At 40.0% G+C, this 20,476-nt stretch overlaps 1 protein-coding gene and 1 long non-coding RNA gene across 2 annotated transcripts in view; one reads left to right on the forward strand and one right to left on the reverse strand.

Annotated features, from left to right (window-relative positions):
- The window catches only part of LOC131344822 (uncharacterized), a 28,482-nt gene extending 8,764 nt beyond the window's left edge, over positions 1-19,718 (reverse strand). The window contains exons 1-2 of the long non-coding RNA XR_009203394.1: positions 19,628-19,718; positions 19,397-19,535 (exon numbers count right to left, since the gene is read on the reverse strand). This is a non-coding gene — a long non-coding RNA (uncharacterized LOC131344822). The remainder of the gene's footprint in view (positions 1-19,396; positions 19,536-19,627) is intronic.
- On the forward strand, positions 7,734-11,134 carry LOC131344821 (GTPase IMAP family member 9-like). The gene is made up of 4 exons (XM_058377314.1): positions 7,734-7,813; positions 8,109-8,163; positions 8,251-8,316; positions 8,590-11,134. Exons 2-4 carry the CDS (start codon positions 8,148-8,150, stop codon positions 9,567-9,569), a joined length of 1,062 nt encoding a protein of 353 aa, XP_058233297.1. The 5' UTR covers positions 7,734-7,813; positions 8,109-8,147; the 3' UTR covers positions 9,570-11,134.
- Positions 19,719-20,476: the final 758 nt, after the last annotated feature.

Here is a 20,476-nt window from a genome sequence, read left to right on the forward strand (position 1 = left end):
CACCAGAGGCAATTCCACATCCCAGTCTTTTTGGTTAGCAGACACATATTTCCTTAGCATGCTGACTACAGTCCGACTGGTTTGTTCCACTTGACCTGAGGAGATAGGGTGGTGACTGATGTGCAGGTGCGTTTGTATCCCCAGTAGTTCCCAAATTTTCCACATGACTTCGGCAGTGAAATGGGTGCCTCTGTCTGAGTTGATTCTCAGAGGTAGTCTGAACCTGGAGAAAATGTGGTTCATCAGGAGGTACGCTGTGGTTTGGGCTGTATCGTTGGGTGCAGGGAGGCACTCTACCCACTTAGTGAACTGGCATACGGCTGTGAGGAAGTACTTGTTGCCCCTTGCTGACCTGGGTAGAGGTCCCACCCAGTCTATTTGGAGGTCTGACCACAGAAAGTTAACTCCTCTGCGTTGCAGTGGGGCTCTGTGGTTCGGGTTCACTGGCTGGAATTGACAGCAAACGAGGCATCCCTTGACATAGTCTGCCACATCTTGCTGCATACCAGGCCAGTATGCCACTTGCTTTAGTGTCTCATAAGTGGCTTTTGTGCCGTGGTGTCCAGCACATGGTGCGTCATAGGCATACATTAACATGACCCCCCTTTGGCACTGTGGCACTACCAGCCTTGGCGCAGGGTGGTCAACAGGGACATACCCACAGGATCCCATCCATCACGCGCAGCATGGGCTTGACCTCATGTAGCCTTCTGAGGGCTGGGTCGGCAGCCAGCTGAGCAGCTGTGATAGGGTGGTTGGAGGGGTCAGAGATTTGGTGAAGGATAGTCAGTATGGAAGAGTCAGATGTCTGCATGTCGGAGATGTCATTTGTGGAGATTTGTGGAGCCAGTGTAAGTGGCTGTGAGTCGGTTGTCTGAGTTCGCCTGTTGCAGGTTACGGCAGTGATGGTAATGTTCGGTGGTTGGGTTGGTGGGGACCACACTTCACCTTGTAAGGCGCCAGCTTTGGCAAGGGCATCCATTTGGTCGTTGAGGTCTTTATCCGGACCCGGTTGCTTGGAGTGGCCTTTCACCTTCTTCCAGTAGATAACCATATTGTGTTTATTCATGATGTCATCACACGCCTGGAACAAATGTTGGTGTTTAACTGATTTGTTGTTCGCAGTCTTAAAGCCGTTTTGCTTCCAGCTTGTGAGGTGGCATGTGAAGCTGAGTCTGGCATAATTGGAGTCTGTGCAAATGAGTTGGACCTCATTTTGCCAAGTTGGACCTCATTTTGACTGTATGATTGCACATTCAGCGCGCACTTTTGATATCTGAGGGTTCTGTTTTGTCGTTTAGCTTTGACTTGCAGGTTGTTAAAAAGGTGGGCTGACATTAAAGTTAGATCCGCTCCAGTGTCCACGAGAGCTTCCAGTTTCACTTCGTTTTCCAATGTAATAGCCAGGTACAGTTTTTTAGCCATTTCCCTCTCAAGTAGGTTTCCCAGGAGTCTTGGCACTGGGGATGGCGTAGTGACTGGCAAACAGCCAGGACTGGATTCAGGTAGCTCGTTGGGGAGGCAGACCACCAAAACGGCACTCTCAGGCACTTTAGGTTTCTCTCTGGAGGGCCGTGGCTGGAACTCAGCAGGTCCTGGTATTCCAGCAGTTGACTGAGGTAGCTGGGGGGTGTCACTAATGGGTGGTGGAATGGATGGTTCTGTGGTCAGCAGTGAGTGGTCAGTGTCTGGGTCTTTTGGTTCGGTTTGTGAAGAGCTGTCTTGGGTCTTGGAGTCGGATTTCATGCTTAGTCATAATGGATCTGGTTTATCTCCCTTGACCTTGTCGTGGCGTCTTTCTTGGATGATTTCCTTCAAAGCTTTCAAGATTTCAGCTGTCTCAGATGTAGTTTTCAGATCTTGTGCCACTGATAGTCTGTACCTGGGCTTGTCTGGACCATTTTGAGAAAGGTTATGCTGTTCGCGGTCAGGCCCTGAGGTTCGTGTTGATGGGTATCGTCCTCCCATGGGCCGTCTCCTGTTGTCCCAGGTGGCTCTCCCCCTTGAGTTGTCCCCGGATCTACTGGGGTGTCCGGCATGATGTTTGGGCCATGCACTGCCATGGCCCCAATCCCCTCTGCTGGCAGGGGAGTGTGGTGGCATTCTAGGAGCAGGCTGGTTGTTGTGGTGTTGTTGGATGCCCTCTAGTGCCAGTTCCAAACTCTGCTCGGAAATAGGGTAGATCGTTGGGCCCTTTACAGCTTTCTCAGGAACAGTCCTTTGCTTAGTGTAGGCTTTGTGTGCCAAGTCTCTCAGCTGTTGGGTGGACATGCTCCGTGGGCAGACCAGGACCCCAGGTGCTGGCTCACACTGGAGTGCAGGTTCCGGAGAAACAAAGTCTTGAAATTGAAATCCTCTTCCATTCACGGCTCATTTCAGGCCTCAAAGTAGGCCCGTCAGAGCTTGTTGTAGTAGGCCTGTTGGGTTTCTAGTTTGCCCTGTTTTAAATCCATGGCTGCAAACAGTCCGTGCTCTGACTCTGGTTCAGAGAATTCTTTAATTAAAGCTTGTCGAAGTTGCTGGTAGTTTGCGGTGACTGTTTCTGGCTGCCGGTCTAGGAAACTCCGCACCTCCCAGCTGGAGGTGATCCTGAGAAGGTAGAGCTTGTCTCGTGTAGTCACATTGGTCAGAGTTTGTAAATGAAAGTCAATGTCCTGCAGGTAGGCATGCACATCGTGGCCTCCCATGGGGTTTGGCGTGAAAGTGGGAATATTCCTAGCCAGTTTGTCCAGTTCCCTCGTCGCCACTCTGTGCCTGGGATACGGGGTTCCTTGAAAGGACTCCCACCCCCTTTCTGTTATTGGGGGTTCGATGATGCTAGTAGGTGAGGTCTTGAGTAGGGGGCCCCCGCCCCCCCTATGTCCAGGAAATTCTTGGCCTGGAGGATCAAAATCCTTTGAGGTTGAGGGAAATTCTATGGGGTGTATTTCCCTTTCGGGTTCACCTTGCAACTTATATGCATGCTGAAGTTCCCTGTGCATTTTATCAACTTCGTCCTTCAAATAGTCTCTCTGTTTTGACAAGGCATGGACTTCGGCCCGGGCACTTTGCACATGGCCCTCGTAGGCCATAGCCTTGGCGTCTCTTTCTCTCAGTTTGGCCTCTGCTCTTTTTAAAAGGCCCTTGGCTCGCTGGAGATCCTCGCTGAGCTCCTCTCTCATGTCCTTTTCCTATTGCTCGTGCTGTGCGGTGTTCACCTGGAGCTCGGCCAGGGCTGTCTGTAGTTTCACTACTTCCTCCTGCAGCTCTGGTTCCTGTTCACCTGCCATCTGATGTCGGTGCTCCATTTTGGTCGTCACCTGGTCTAATTGACCGTGAGCAATTTCCAGATTCCTCCGAACCTCCCCAGCTTGGATCTTTAGTGCTGTTGATTCTTGTTCCAGGAGGGATATGCTTGTTTCACCCCCCAGGCTTGTTTTGCCTGGAGGAGGAGGTTGTGTGCCAGAGATCCGAGAATCTTGGCCAGCTCCTTGTGGCTGTAGTCGTGCGTGGGATCGCAGGCCATCAGGGCACTTAAGTTGTCATCCAGCTCTCAGGGCTCAGGTGTTGTATATCTCTCGCAGCCTCAGGTAGGAGGGTACCAGTCATGGCGTTCAGCCAGGCCTCTAGTTGATCCCAGTGCGTATCAGGGCTTGATGATCAAGACATGCTGGCTCACTGGTGGGGAGAGAGAAGAGAGAACAACGGTGCGAGGACCAATGCAATTCCTTGCCGTACTAGCGATGGTAATACTAGGCGAATATATATATATATTATTATATTATTACGATAATGGCAATATTAGCCCTAACGATTTAAAATCGAATGTGGGAACTAGGTCAGGCCTGACAGTGTAGGTCAGGTTGACGGCATGATCGCCCAAATACTTTGGTTTTCTTAGATTGTTAAATTTTACCTTGATGATTCTCACACACCCCAGTTCCACACACTTACTTTGAATTCAGATTCAAAACACGTTTTAAATTAAATTCAAACTAGCGTGAGGGAACTTGCGAGGAGGAGGAGAACGAAGCAAAGGGAAAACTAACTAAATAAGAACAAAAAGAAAAAACAAAAAAACAAAAATAAATAAATAAATAAATAAAATAATTAAATAAAATAAAATAAAAGTAAATAAGTAATTGAATTAAATAAAGCAACTCAATTAAAAATGAATAAAATAAAATAAAATAAAAATAATTAATAATAAAACCAAATAAAATAAAATAATAATAATAATGATGATAATAAAGTATAAAACCCAAGCTTGAAATGAAGAAAAGGGGAGAAAATAACTAAATTTGTCAAAGATAGTAATAGTCAAATCTAGAATAAGAATTAAGTATAAATTAACTCAAAATACCAATAATGATAAGATAAGTTAATCAGAGAATGACTGGAGAAGTAAAAAAAAATTAAGTAAGCTACAAGGCAAGGAGGTAGAAAGGAAAGACGACCTAGCGGAGGAGGTCCACCAGGTGGATTTAGTGAGTCCGTACACACTGAGGTTAAGAGTCAGTAGGAGGAGGTGGTGAAGCATAAGGCACTTATACCGCCTCTAGCGTTACTCAAAGGTATTGCACTTTAAGTTAATTTCACGTGTGACGGGTTACTCTCGGTCACAGATTATGTGATTCGAGAGTGGACGCGTTTGTGTCACGAAAGCACAAACGGGGTGTGGCAGGATTCATATATTTCTCTTTTTTTCTCTTTTCCTGCACACAGACAACAACCACTAAATATACTAAAAAAGCTCAATACGATGCAGGGTTCTTCCCCGTGGTTATCTTGACTGGAATGGGCAGGATTCTTTTCACCAGCCAAATTACAAATCACTGTTAAACCAGTTTAATTTACTTGATCAAGATTTCAAACTCCCATTTACATATCATTCGCAACAATAATCCACAAAGCGATGCAGGGTTCTTCCCTGTACTTATATTTAACTGGAATGGGTGGGATTCTTTTCACCGGCCAAATTACAAATCACTGTTAAACCAGTTTAATTTACTTGATCAAGAGTTGCGATTAAAAACTTATTAGGTATGCATTAGGTAGCTAGCCTAATGGTTTAAACCTAAGGGAGTGAGTCCGTCTAGTTAAATGAAATTGGATTTTGCAATAACTTGAATCTAGCGGTATTTTCAACAAGGCCCATATACAAAAAAAAGGAGCGTTGCTCTCAATAAATCTCTGTCGAGCTGAAGGACGATTTCTTCGTTCCAACAGCCAATTCTGGTAATATTAACGAACAGGTAAGAGACTTCTTTGTCTTTACTGGGCGATTTTAATATTATGGACTGCAGTTTAAATTCTCTCTTTCTTTCTTTTTCTTAACAGCTACTCAGGCTGCTCCAAGCGCGCACGTAATAATAATAATAAACAAAAACAAAACAAAACAAAACAAAAAATAATAAAAATAAAATAAAGAAACACCAGTAAATTAACCCTGAGTGTGCTCACAGAACAGAGTTTGAACATGCCCACATTCTCCACCATAATATGTAGCGAATCTAGCTCAACATTTAAATATTTAAGGTAATTATAACTGGTTATAATTAATTATAAATATTCAAATGGGGGTTTTAGAACTAATTGTCAGAGAATCAATAACACAATTATTTGATTTGTTCGTCCAGCGAACAGACGGTATAATTATGTATTAATTCCAGGGAAAGTTATCTTCCTGGCCAAGAAAGAATAACTACTTTATAAAGTACTAGCTGTAATTTAGCACATAGCAAGAGCAATGTTCAGGGACCCCGAAATTGTGAGCAAAGCACAGAGACAATCACTCATGAATAAAATGCATTTAATAAAACAAAAACACACAACACATACTAACTACGACACACATACATAAAAGACAGGATAAGGATTATAGAGAGGGGAGAAGTAGGCAAAGAGAGATTGAAATTAAGGAAGGGAATACGGAGGAAATCAGAACGAGAGAGAGAGAGTGTGAGAGAGAAAGAGATAAGGAAACAGAGAAGAGATCAAATATGGCAAGTTTCAGATCGAGTTTTGGTTACCACGTGTGAGAATTGTCAAGGTAATTAGGATTCGCCTTAATAAAGGGGCTTCAGCTTAAAATTGCGGATCTAAAATAATTGGTAGCTTTTACTTGCATTGGTTCGTTGACAAGCATCCTGATGTAGTGGATCAAGGAGGTTCGGAGATTCAAAGTCCTCGGGGTAAGCAAGAGACTCTGCTGGAACGAAAAAGGTTTCGGTGGTGCAAACAAAGTTCTTCAATTGAAGCTGCCGGCAAGGTCTCAGAAGAAAGTGAAAGTCTTGTCCCGAAGAAAGATCGGAGTCGAGTCAGGCGACAATAGAAGAGGTCGTGCCGGGAAGAAAAGGCGCACGGGGGCCCCCCCGACCGCAGAGCGGAGAGGGGGTTGGCCCCCGTGGGGCCAAGCCGAGCTGAGCAGAGCAAAAAGCTGCGCAAAAAGCCAAAAAGCTAAAAAAGCCAAAAAGCTAAAAAGCCTCGATAGATGGGTGCTTAGGGTTTTTATTGATCCCTTGGTTGCGCCCAGTTTTTCAGAGTGACTAATCCAACACCTGAACTTTTGGAGGGAAAAGGTTTCTTTGTCTCCACTCGGGCACTCATTCGCATACTTTATGGTGAAGTCAGGAATGGATAAAGTTTCAATTAAAGTATCGTAGGCTCATATTATGTACTTGAATGACCACATGGCATACACTATTGCTTATAAAAGTAAAAGCGGATCATTTTGATAGTAGACACGAAAGAGACAGTATGAGAGGAAAGGAAACTAGGTATAGGCAATTAAAACTTACATTCTTATCTTATAAAACATGTTCTATTTCATGAAAACACAGAACAACAGGTCATGAGTGGTACTACAACCATAGAAATATAAAAGCCAAAGGGGAATACATATACAGGTGTGTTAGGCATGGGTCAGGTAGGGTTTTACTATTGTTTTATTGAAACTTGAATCAAGGAACTCTCCTTATGTGTGTGCGTGTAGGGGTCAGGATGAGCATTTCCAGACGCTTTGGGTGTGTGTGTGTGGTTGTGTGTGTCTGTGTGTGTGTGTGTGTGTGTCTTCAGTCAGAACTTTGGTCATCCCCCGGTCAAGGCATTGATTTGGTTTAGATAAGGGAATTCTTGTTGACTTTTAACAGCAGTAAAACTGTTAGGTGCAGGGTGATTTGCATGGTAAGGTCACAAGTTGATGGTGAGTCCCAGGTGTGAGGCTGGGGCTATCAGTACTGATGGTCTGCAGAACTCCAACATTCATGGAGGCAGGATTCCTCCTTTGTCGCCAGTCTTGTTGGGGGGGTCATTGGTTATCCAGAGCCATCAGAAATCCCGGAGCCTGGCTTCCATGAGTTACAGCATGTCGGTTGAGGTTTAATGAAACGATTATAAGTAGTGATAGCTCAGTTGTGAGTAGTGTAATAGTTAATTGAGTTTTTGGGAAGGATGCGGCTGACTCCATGAGCACGTGATCCGGCCTGGAGATGCTACACAAACATGTTGGATTTGCCACAAAACACATCTATATTCACTGTATTCAGGTGGATCACATATCTCTGTCCTGAGCCAAAGCTGGGATTTAAATATATTATTTTACAGCTGCAACATACCTCCTTGCTCTTTATTATATATAGATACAACACTTTGAACGGCACAGCTAAACAAAATAACATGTAATTTTTTTGTTTTGTTTAGGGTTTTGTACTCTGTCTGTTTTTTCTTTTCAATCTGGCAACCAACTCATACTTTCGGTTTCTATTACAGGTCTTTGATAACAGCGTACAGTGTCACATTTTGCTGCTAAAGCGGATCTCAGCGACATTAAAAGGTACCGTTTCTCCAGTATATAACTGTTTGTGTATCAGTGTTTTTTCGCGCTAGCTCAGCTAAGCTAAACTCTACCTCATAGAGGTGTCATTACACTGAACTTCAAAACAAATAAAAATCTGAATATAAACAATTATTTTTATTTAGTATTTTATGTTTATTACCATGTTGAAACGCCATCAAATAATGCCATCATTAAGTGGGGTGATTTATTACCAGCCAGAAATGAATTGTTTTTGTATAACATCCTGAAGTGTGTACATCTTTTTACATTTACATTTCTGGCATTTATCCAGTCATCATAAAGGACAAGTCTCAATAACACCAAAAAGAAGATGGCAGCAGCTGAAGGTAAGAAAATGACCCCAGTATAACTATGTCTTTTTGTATAATATATTCTTTCTGTTTTGTTTAAAAAAAAATGCTGTTGCTTTTCAGGTGCTCCGGCAGTTCAGTGGCCTGCCAAGGGGACACGCAGGAGAAGCCTTATAGAACCACCTACTAGTGAGTGACACTTATTTATTATTGGTGTAGTTAAAGGAAAATTCTTTCTTTAATGATTTGTAATGATTGATCTTTATAAGTAACATGTCATTTTCAATGGTGTCCAGTGTTTTATTTGTAATTCAATTATGCATTGTCTATTTTCTTACCGGTGTTTTAGCCCTTAAGGCTGTAAGAAGCTGGAGGCTTCTTTTAAAATTCATCCATTAGATGTATTTGAAAATGTTTATTGTACATAAAATGAAAGTTTCTCTACTAAATCCTGACTTGCAGTGAGTACATCGTTGAGGATTATCATATTTGGAAGCTCTGGTCATCAGCAGTTCTCTCTCACCGAGTCGATCCTGCAGCGAGCGGTGTTTACCGGCGCTGATCCTCACACTATACTGACCACTAAAACTTCAGGAGAGATCCTTAACAAAAAAGTGACTCTGGTCAACACCCCAAATCTCGTCGATCACGATTTATTTCACTATACGTTGAAAAAAGAGCTGAAGAAGGCGGTTTGTTTTTCCTGTCCAGGGCCACATGCTGTCCTGTTCACACTAAATCCATCAGAAATACCCTCAAATGTGTACGACATTTATAAACCGTTAGTGCGCTACTTTGGAGATCAAATCTTGAAATACACAATGATTGCTTTATACCATGAAGAAGAGGAGTTGCGTGAGTCAGAAGACAGTATGAAGGAAAATAAGCAGTTCAAAAAGCTTCTTGAGGACTGTGGCCAAAGACATCTGGTCTTCAGTGGAATGAAGAACAGGAGTGAGGGTGAAATGACAAGGCAGCTGTTTGAGGAAATAGAAAAGATGGTGGCAGAACATGGGATTTTTTCTAATTCGGAATTTGAAGATGCTGATAAACGAATCAGGAAAGAGGAAAAAATCCTCCAAGATCACAGAAAGAAGGAGGTCAGTGCAATGCTGGAGGAACTGAAGAAGAAGCATTCTCAGGAAGATCTGGGAAGAGAAACTGAGCGTTATGAAGAAAAGATCAGGTTAGAGAACAGGGAAAAGGCAGAGATGCAGATTGCAGAGAGACTCGGCTTCACTCTCAGACTTGTGGATTATGCAGCGGCTGTAAGAAAAGGAGCATTTGCAGGAGCAGTGTTAGCGGGGGCGATGGGGTTTCCGGGTATGGCCGTAGGAGCAGCGGTTGGTGCAGCACTCGGTTGTTTGTTAGGTGGTGCAGCTACAGCAGCTTGGAACATTGTCTCTAATGCTTTGGCAGATTTCGATAGACATGCAGCTTAAACTCAATTGTAGACATTCACCTGTAGACATCAGCGGGTTTAATGGCTAAATAAGGCAGGTCTAGTCTTGCATATATATTTTTATATAATATAACATTAAGGTTGCAGATGACCTTCAGTTCCTAATCAATTCTTTTTTTTAAGATAAACTGGAATATTAAATTAAATTGTAGTATTTAAAGAATTTTGTTTTTTAAAATTATATGCAGTATTGTGCAACAGTCTTGGGCCATACAGTGCCTTGCAAAAGTATTCATCCCCCTTGGCATTTTTCATGTTTTCTTACATTATATCCTGTAATTTAAATGTTTTTTAATCTGAATTTTATGTGATGGATCTGAACAAAATAGTCTAAGTTGGTGAAGTGAAATGAGAAAAATATATATAAAAAAGAATTTAAAAAAATTAAAAATCTGAAAATTGGCATGTGCATATGTATTCACCCCCTTTGCTATGAAGCCCCTCAAAAGTTCTAGTGTAATCAATTACCTTCAGAAGTCACATAATTAGTTAAATGAAGTCCACCTGTGTGCAATCTAAGTGTCACATGATCTGTAAGTATAAACACACCTTTTCTGAAAGGCCCCAGAGGCTGCAACACCACTAAGCAAGAGGCATCACACCATGAAGACCAAGGAGCGCTCCAAACAAGTCAGGGACAAAGTTGTTGAGAAGTACAAGTCAGGGTTGGGTTATAAAAAAATATCCAAATGTTTGATGATCCCCCGGAGCACCATCAATCCATAATCTTCAAATGGAAAGAACATGGTACCACAACAAACCTGCCAAGAGAGGGCCGCCCACCAAAAACTCACAGACCGGGCAAGGAGGACATTAATCAGAGAGGCAGCACAGCAAAGGTAACCCTGAAGGAGCTGCAGAGTTCCACAGCAGAGACTGGTGTATCTGTGCATGGGATCACAAGAAGCCGTACACTCCATAGAGCTGGGCTTTATGGAAGAGTGGACAGAAAAAAGCCATTACTTAGTGTTAAAAATAAGAAGGCACGTTTTGAGTTTGCCGAAAGACATGTGGGCGACTCCCCAAATGTATGGAGGAAGGTGTTCTGGTCAGATGAGACTAAAGTTGAACTTTTTGGCAACCAAGGAAAACGCTATGTCTGGCACAAACCCAACACATCCCATCACTCATCACTAAACCACTCATCCCTTGAGTGGTTTAAGGGGAGACATTTAAATGTGTTGGAATGGCCTAGTCAAAGCCCAGACCTCAATCCAATTGAGAATCTGTGATCAGACTTGAAGATTGCTGTTCACAAGTGGAAACCATCCATCATGAAGGAGCTGGAGCAGTTTTGCCTTGAGGAATGGGCAAAAATCCCAGTGGCAAGATGTGGCAAGCTCATAGAGACTTATCCAAAGCGACTTGCAGCTGTAATTCCCGCAAAAGGTGGCTCTACAAAGTGCTGACTTTAGGGGGCTGAATAGTTATGCACGCTGAAGTTTTCTGGTACTTTGTCCTATTTGTTGTTTGCTTCACAATAAAAAAAAATCGCATCTTCAAAGTTGTAGGCATGTTCTGTAAATTAAATGATGCAAACCTTCAAACAATCCATTTTATTTCCAGGTTGTGAGGCAACAAAACACGAAAAATGCCAAGGGGGGTGAATACTTTTGCAAGGCACTGTATGCAAAGATGCATTAAACATATCTATATAAAATATTGTATAATAATAATAATAATAATAATAATAATAATAATAATAATAATAATAATAATAATAATAAAAAACAATAAACAAATATAGCAACGATGCTCGGGCCCAAGCAATGGCGCCATCGCCACCCAGGTGCAACTAGATTTCTGACAAAGTTCCAGGGGGCGCTGTGACAGCCCTGTGCCACGCCCGGGGACCAGCCACACTGGACTTTCTCATAAACATTTACACTCTCTATATGAAATATTTTGGAACATTAGGCCTTTCCACTTGTAAGATATGACAAGATTCATTTTCTTCTATTATGTACCCATGTAATTCGTCGCCATAGTAACACGATTCAAGGTATCAAAAATTCCTTAACAGTTTCACATCAGCCATGTGTTGTCATTATTCTGACTGATTTTGAACCAAATCAGGTGAAAGTAAGGGAGAAAATATTAGATATTTCAAAAAGTGACACACTTCCTGCTGCCAGCTGGTGGCGCTATGACCAAGACTTATAAGACTCACAAGTTGTCATATCAGTGTGATCAGCTTTCAATGCTTAACATAATCCTAAGGTTTCATGTAGATCACTTAATGTACACAGAAGTTATTAGCTACTTCCTGTTTCGTTTTATTCGCCATAAGTTTAAGGGCTCCTCACGGCTGAACCGTTTGAGATATCAAAAATCCCTCATCAATTTTGCATTATCAATGTCTTGAGATCATATTATCATGAGATCATATTTTCATGAGTTTTTGAGCATGTTAAGACCCCCAAAAGTGCCCGGATGATTGAAAAAAAAAAAAAAATAATAATAATAATAATAATAAAAAAATCCTTAGAAGAACAAGAGGGCCCAAGCACTAGCAGTGCTAAACTGGTAATAAACAGGTAGTTTGAGGGGCAAGGAACTGAGCAGATGGAAACTCCAGAACAATAGATACTCTAAATTAATAGATAATAAAATGTACTCTTTTATCTGAAGGTGAGCGAGCAGGTCAGCAGGACTGAACCACAGTTACACTTTTCTAAATGCATCCAGAACCTTGTGATCTGAGTGACATGAGTAAGCAATGTGAAATTCTGTGTTTTTCTAGGTCAGAACACTATGTGGCATAGAAACAGCATGAACGAAGTACCTCTTTTCAGTTAGCTAACTTTATCAGTTAGTCAACTAAATCTCTTCTCCAGTGAGTACTATAGATAAACCATTGAGGATTGGAAGCTGTGGCTATCAGGAGATTTCTGTCACAGAGTCAAACCTGCAGAGTGCGGTCTTTAACAGTGCTGATCCTCACACTATAGTAACTAGTAAAACTTCTGAAGTCTGCTCTCTGCACTTTCAGAAGGTGAAAATCAGTATATAATTTTGGAAAATCTGAGAAAGACGGAGGTCACTACACTATTGGAGGAACTGGACAACAAGTACTCTCCATGAGATGTGGAAAAAGAAATGAACCGTTATAAAGAAACCATCTATTTACAGAAAAAGGAAAGGGCAGAGGTGCAGACTGCAGATAGACATTATGAGTGTATATGATTCATTCTGAGACTTCAGTATTTGGAGCAGTATGTGCTGCAGTGGCTAATCCATCAGTAGCTGTTATTGGGGCATTAGATGCAAATTGAGTTCATTTGAAACTCACAATTTTCTTCTTTTGCACTAATAAATAAATGTAATATATGGGCAATATAAGTCTGCATTCACATAGCAGGTAAAAGTGGCCCAAAACTGATTTTCTTTTCTTTCTTTTTATACTATCTTCTGTTTCCCAACTGTTTAGTTAATTCTATTTTTAGTATAATTTTATTTAAAATTTATTCCAGTATTTTGTATATTATGTATATTTTATGCTTATTTTATTCTCTTTTACTTTTATTCTTTTTGATTCTTTGAATGAGATTTGTGTTTTTTCTTATGCCACAGAAATGTTTGATAAATGATTATTATATTGAATGTTGTGAACTGCAGTTCGTTCCTGTTATTACTGATTTTATTAAAGCTATTAACAGCTTCTTTTTTCTCTTTGTTGTGAATGAGCTGTGCAAACAAATGTTAATGTGAAATGATTTCCTTTATTCTGTTTTGTTAAATAAAAATACAAAGTTTTTTTTTTTAATACTTTTTGGTGTATTCTCAGCACTAGAAATACTAGTATGTTAATTGACCGTTTTGCTCAAGTCCAGTCTCGGAGATACTCTCTGATGATTCCACCCTCAAAGAAATAGGATCGAAAAGTCACCAAGAGCATGAAGTAGACAAGATACAGACAAGCAGCAAGACAGATGAGAGAATGAGAGATGAGAGAACAATAAGAGAAGAGAGGCTGTAAAAAAAAAATAAACAAAGGATAATACATACAGTAGTTAAAGTATAAATGAGGAATGAAATAAGTGTAATACAAATTATTGTAAAATGATAATAATAATAAAAAAGGATCACGACACTGCTTCACACACAAGCTGTAAAAGAGCTAATAATGCATGGCATACCTGTGTGAGAGAAAATGTCATGAATTTAATGAACTTTTTTAGTAGCAAGACTTTATTTAACTTTATTATTTATTATTAAACAATATTACATAAACATGCCCTTACAAAACGTGTTATTCTTGCTTGCCCCCTCTCCCTGATTAGCCCCTGATGTTTTCAGATCCTAGAAATGTGGGTGTGTGTGTGGAGAGAGAGGTCAGTCAAAATCGCTTACAGTAAACGGCAACAATACTCAACTAAAACGATCAACATTTACTTAATTCCTCTACACTCCGGGGGCAAAATTCGGGATAAATCATTCTGGGCTAGATTAAAAACTCGAGTCCTGAATGATTAGCCCTAGCGACGCCCCTGATCTCAGTCACAGTTTATAAGTCTATGGTCTACAGTTTTCAGCCAATATGTGGTTAGCCACAATGATTAGTGTTTGTACAGGAAACGAGGGCTAAGACAGGACGGAGACGTGATGGAGGCGGGGATTTGACACCATAGAATACGCCCCAGTATGTCCATATAAGGTTACTGACGTCACCCAAAAAATCGCTGTCCTGGGAAACACGTGAGCAGCATATCCAGAAAAGTTCATTTACATAATAAAACTGCTGCCTACCCTCATAAAAGCAGAAAGGAAGAACGTGACTAACAACATACAAGAGAGTTTACTCCTTTTCTCCTGCTTACTCCTTTCATTCAGTGACTTTTGATTATTTTATTGTATTTTTTTGCTTCGACCATTTCATAATATTTATTGTGATCTATACATTTAAATCTAATCTATTAGAGCAAGATTTATTTCTGCAGACTTTATTTTATTATATTCCCATCGTTCTGTTTTATTGCCTGCATGCAGAAATGGAACCATGTAATCATCACAAAGTTTAAGGTGCTTTCTCTAACATTATAAGACCTAGAATTAAGAAACTTCAAGATGCAATCCCCTCTCTTAGTTTACAAGCAGGCAAAAGTGGCATGTAGATTAGTCCTTCATTCTGTTCTATGGTGTTGGTGAGTTTATTAAACATCAGTGAGAAAAGATCCTTAGCCTTCGCATGATGAGTAATGGTGGTACAATACTGATGGGATTTTTGCAAACCCTCGCGCAGACAGAACACACTTCAGTCAGTTTCAGAATGACTCTGAGGCACGTGAGGAGGGAAAGTAATGAAACAAATCAACTGAAACAAACCAACCAAACATCGCACAAAAAACCTCCCTTCTGAACCACTTCAACTGTAATGTTTCTAATAATGTTGATGATCTTGATACTAGTTATATAATCTCTTAAAGAAGTGGAACATGGCAAATATCTGTCCTTTTAGAGTATACAGTTGTGCTCAAAAGTTTCCATACCTTGGGAGAATTTGCAAGATGTGTACTATTTTTTAAAGAAAGCATGAGTGAGGAGCATGGGCGTCGCTAGGTCATTTTTAGGGCGGCCCCTCTAACATTTCTACTCAGCCCCCCTAAAAATTCTGCAATTCTCCATAAACTCTACACAAATTCGTGATCGCCGCAGCCTTTAAATTTCATATGAAAAAGCCGACAGATTTCGGCTTCTCCCCCCGTCTTTTAGCTCGTTCCTCAATCCGCAGACCGCAACATCCGGAGAGCGACAAGTGTGTGTGTGTGTGTGTGTGTGTATGTGTGTGTGAGATGAGGAAGACTCATATTTGGCTTGTTCAGTACTCACATGTTATACACATCTATGCAATACAGTGGAATGCTGCAATAAGTTTACCATCCTACCCTGTTAGTCAAACCTTTATTTTATTTTATTTATTTATTTTTATTTTTTACTATTATACCCTCATTGGGGGCTGAGCCCACCCTTATATGAAGATCCTAGAATCGTCCCTGGTGAGAAGGCAAAACAAATTTATTTTATTTCCTATGGGGACTCAGGTTGTGAGGCGTGACAGAATAGCACAATCATCAAACAAAACATGACAAAGAAAATAAGGAAATAATCCCTGTTCATAATTGTGTATTGCCCCCTGTAATATTTAATAAAATTACATATTTTATTAAATTACAGACATGTTACTATATTAATATTAATATTAAATTACATACAAATTACATACATGTAGCAAAAACATCTAGTACAAAGCAGTAAACAGTAATAATCAGGAGGCATGAGGGGGATAAAGAACTGATGAAAAGACTCCACTAGTTCTATTAATAATCTCTTTATCTAAAGGTGATCGAGGAAGTCTGATGGACTGAACCACAGTTACACTTTTCTAAATGCATCCAGAACCTTGTGATCTGAGTAACATGGGTAAGCAACAAGTAAAAAATGTTCTAGGTCAGAACACTATACGGCGTATGGACATGCTGGGGCGTATTCTATGGTGTCAAATCCCCGCCTTCGTCACGTCTCCGTCCTGTCTTAGCCCTCGTACAAACTCTAATCATTGTGGCTAACCACGTATTGGTCTATACAACTGCTTGTTTATGACATATTTGACTTCAGTCTTCAGTATGTATCTGAAAACTGTAGACCATAGACTTATAAACTGTGACTGAGATCAGGGGCGTCGCTAGGGCTAATCATTCGGGACTCGAGTTTTTAATCTAGCCCCGAATGATTTATCCCGAATGTAGAGGAATTAAGTAAATGTTGATCGTTTTAGTTGAGCACTGTTGCCCTTTACTGTACGCAATTTTGACTGACATCTCTCTCCACACACACACACACACACACACACACACACACACACACACACACACACACACAGAAGGTGTGTTCGACTTGAAGCGGCGCTCTGCAGACCGATTGGTGTATGACGCCAAAATACCGCGAGAGTGTGCGCTCGAATATGCTCTAGGTGGCGTCCTATAAAACTTCTCAATAATGATTATAAAATTTTGGCCTTACTTTATTCTAAACGAGTCAAAGATGTCTTGCATTCAATTATAGATGAAACACAGTCTGGATTTATGAAAAATCGACATATAGTAAACTTGTTTTAGATTTATTGGATTATTGTGACCTCTTTGACACTGACAGTTTTATTTTACTTCTTGATTTCTACAAAGCATTTGACTCTGTTGAACATCATTTTATCCTAAGAGTACTGGAAAAATGTGGCTTTGGGCCCTTTTTCTGCAAAACACTTAGAACTTTGTATAATAATAATAATAATAGCAGCTCTATTAAACTAAAATATGGAACTTCTCCTAGGTTTAATTTATCTCCTGGAATCAGACAAGGACACACAATCTCTCCTTACCTTTTCCTGATTGCTTCTCAGTTCTTGGTAACATATATATGGCAAAGTGATTCAAGTGGCATTAGGGTGGCAGAAAGACATTTTATTATCAGTCAGCTGGCTGATGATACCACTCTGTTTTTGCAAGATGCGTCTCAAATTCCTCTTGATTTAGATTTAAGTGATTCATTTTTAAAAGCTTCTGGCTTATGCTTGAATAGAAATAAATGTGAGTTAATGGCATTGAAAACTTGCACAACTCCATTTATTTGCAATATTCTGTTAAAAATCAGGTGACATCCTTAGCAGTTGTTATAACCAAACATGAACTTTATAGACTTTACAACTCCAAATTCTACATTTAAAATATACAGACTGAGGCGATTTTAAAGGATCCCAATTCTATCTGGAATGCTATCCCCTCCTATGTTTTCTCTAAATTAGGTGGGTTACATTTTTTATTGGTTTGTAATTATGACATCTCCAAGATCCCCATCAAACTCTCTAACTTCCACAGAAAGATGTTACTCTTGTAACGTCTGGGACCCCCGCCCTATGCGGGGCTCGACCCCAGACGCCCGTGGTGTGTGTGCACACGCCAGCACATGGTGGAATGAGACCCATGTGCAGGATTCAGCGAAGCACTGCTTTTATTACATTTAAGACGCAAAATAGGGAAACAAACGTAACACTAGACATGGTGTGGTTAACTAAACTAAACTAAACTAAACTAAACAAAACCAAACCAAAACCTAGACCTTAGCTTGGACATGGAACTTAACAAACAAAACCCCAACAGAAACCACGGTACAGATAACAATCATGGACAATGACACAAACACAAGGATCCCTATTTATAGGGGTAAACATTAGGGCTAATGGGATACAGGTGACACAATCAGGATAGGAACAATAGGAAGGGCGTAACAAAACACACAAAGAAGCAGGCTTCCAAGGTTCACCTGCCAGCGCCCTCTCTGGGCCTGGCAGGGAACTGTCCAGCTGTTCCTGACACCTCTCCTGATCTCTCATTTTTAAGCACAATTTTACTCCACACACATACTTTATCTGGAACAGGAACATTATTTATAAAAACAAATCTATGTAAATTTAATAATAGTATACCCCTCTTTCTTGTATTCAAAAATGAAATAATGAGATACTTAGAAAGTATTAAGTTTTCAAACAATTCCAAAGCTATTAGAATTTTACATTTATTTGAGTCATATGGGATAAAATAAAAAAATAATAAATAAATAAATAAATAAATAAATAAATAAATAAATAAATTGATTGATTGATTCAGGGAAGATCTGCCTTATTGTTCATAAAGGATGGAAACAATAGTGTGGCAAGGTGATATCTTAGGAATTTGTTTGTAACTTTTCCTTTTTAAAGTCTTTATCAATAAGGTTGAATAAAGGGAGATTAGAGATAATTGGTTTAGTTGAGAATAAGTATTTTACCTTTTAAATGAGGTGAAGTTGGGATGGATTTCAAACAAGAATTGAATGTTTAAGAAATGTATCATGGAAAACATTATATATTTATTTGTTTGTTTATTTTCTTGTTAATCCTTCCCTGATGACATTTGCTGCTTCACTTATATTCTGTATTTATACATTTGCACATTAAAAAAAAATGCATGGGCAAAAAAAAAAAAATGGGGCAGTGGTGGCTCAGGTGATTAAGGCTCTGGGTCGTTGACCGGAAGATCAGGGGTTCAAGCCCCAGCACCGCCAAGTTGCCACTGTTGGGCCCTTGAGCAAGGCCCTTAACCCTCTCTGCTCCAGGGGCGCCGTATCATGGCTGACCCTGCGCTCTGACCACAACCTCCAAGGATGGGATATGCGAAGAAAGAATTTCACTGTGCTGTAATGTATATGTGACAAATAAAGGTTTCAAATAAAAACCCTAAGGAATGATCTGCATCCGCCTTCTGACCTGTCTAGTGACCAACACCACTGAAGTCAGATCAGATTCAGATCCATGCTCATGCATATCCACTGATTCATCAAGATCGTTTGCATATCAAGTACAAATGAGGTTAAATGATTTTATATATTTCTGAAGAAACCCTAATAAATAAAATAAGGCATGTGTTACACCCTACAACCACTAGGTGGCAGTAATTACACGTCAGCTGCCTAATACCAGGCTCGGAGAAAATGGCCGCTTCTCAAAACACACCAGATCGTCTATTTAGGCACCCTCATACAGGTTCACTACACTGCCTACTAAGATTTATTTATAAAGTGAATATCATATAGTTTATATCTCTCACTAAAACATGGAGACTATCAACAATAAATAAAGAGAACAAAATCGTTGCATACATCCTGCCTTCCTGTGTTAAATTATATGTTTGTGTGTGTGTGTCACACATGCTATGAAATGAGCCTTACAGTAACAGATAATATATGATAGAAACAAACAGAAATCTTCCATCTTACAGCTGGGTGTTGGCTTGAGAAGCTTTTCCTCTGGGGTCCGGCTGTTTCAGAACTCCACGGTCACTGTGCTGTGGTCACTATAAGGCCGAATCTTTTCCATTATGTACTGTAGAATAATTCCAGCAACTCCAACATAAAACTAAACTCCAAACACAGAAAAGATATGTACATGAGCAAAAAGCAAATCAGTAAGTGTGCTGTAGGAGAGATTTTTTTAAAAAGACAACTTACCTTAAAGTATTAAATCTCCAAAAGACAAAAGCGATCTCTCCAGTGGGCGGGGCGTGCTCTTCTTTTATTGTAATAGCGGGACGGTGTCACGCAGTGCACTCTGGGAAAAGTAGTCATTTAGTAAAGCAGGGTTAATCCCCTAGATGAAAATAAAATACAATTTCCAAGATGCATTGAAAAAAACACGTCATCGTCATCCGTACACCGCATTGTCCTTTCTGCCATGAGACCGAACAGGATCGCCATAAACACACATATGAAAGTTTCGGATTTTTATAAATGTTTTTGTTTACTTTGTTTACGGAGAGTACAGAATGGTTTCTTCAATTACTGATCATTTACATAGATAGACTTAGAAAATGTTATCCAGCTTGTTATTTAATGCAGCAGAATGTGTTTAGAAGACAGATATCTAATCTAATAACAAAACAGACATACAGCAGGCACAGTTTATTAACAATATAGTAGTTGTTCAAACTAAACTAAAGTTGTTCATGTTCATTTCAGCTAAAGTCATAAATCTGTCTCATTACAACAGTCAACAAATTCAGTAAAAACAAATTCAGTCACTAGCCCTTGTGTCTGGACGGTGCTGCAGACTGACCATTAGTTTGTGTCTTGGATCATTCTGCAAACATTTTTTTCATTCCACACATTCACACCTCTTGTCTGCCTCAATTACCCATCAAAATAATCTTGTCAACCATCATTGTCTTCTCTTCTTCAGATTTACTTCATTTATATTCACTTTTATTACTGCCCACTTATCATTAATTCCTTGTAAGATTGTTTTTAAATAAATTTTGATGAAAATGTCTGCTATTTGATGTTAAGGAATTTTTAACTATA

This window comes from Hemibagrus wyckioides, linkage group LG24, assembly GCF_019097595.1.
Source record: "Hemibagrus wyckioides isolate EC202008001 linkage group LG24, SWU_Hwy_1.0, whole genome shotgun sequence".
NCBI lineage: Eukaryota > Metazoa > Chordata > Actinopteri > Siluriformes > Bagridae > Hemibagrus > Hemibagrus wyckioides.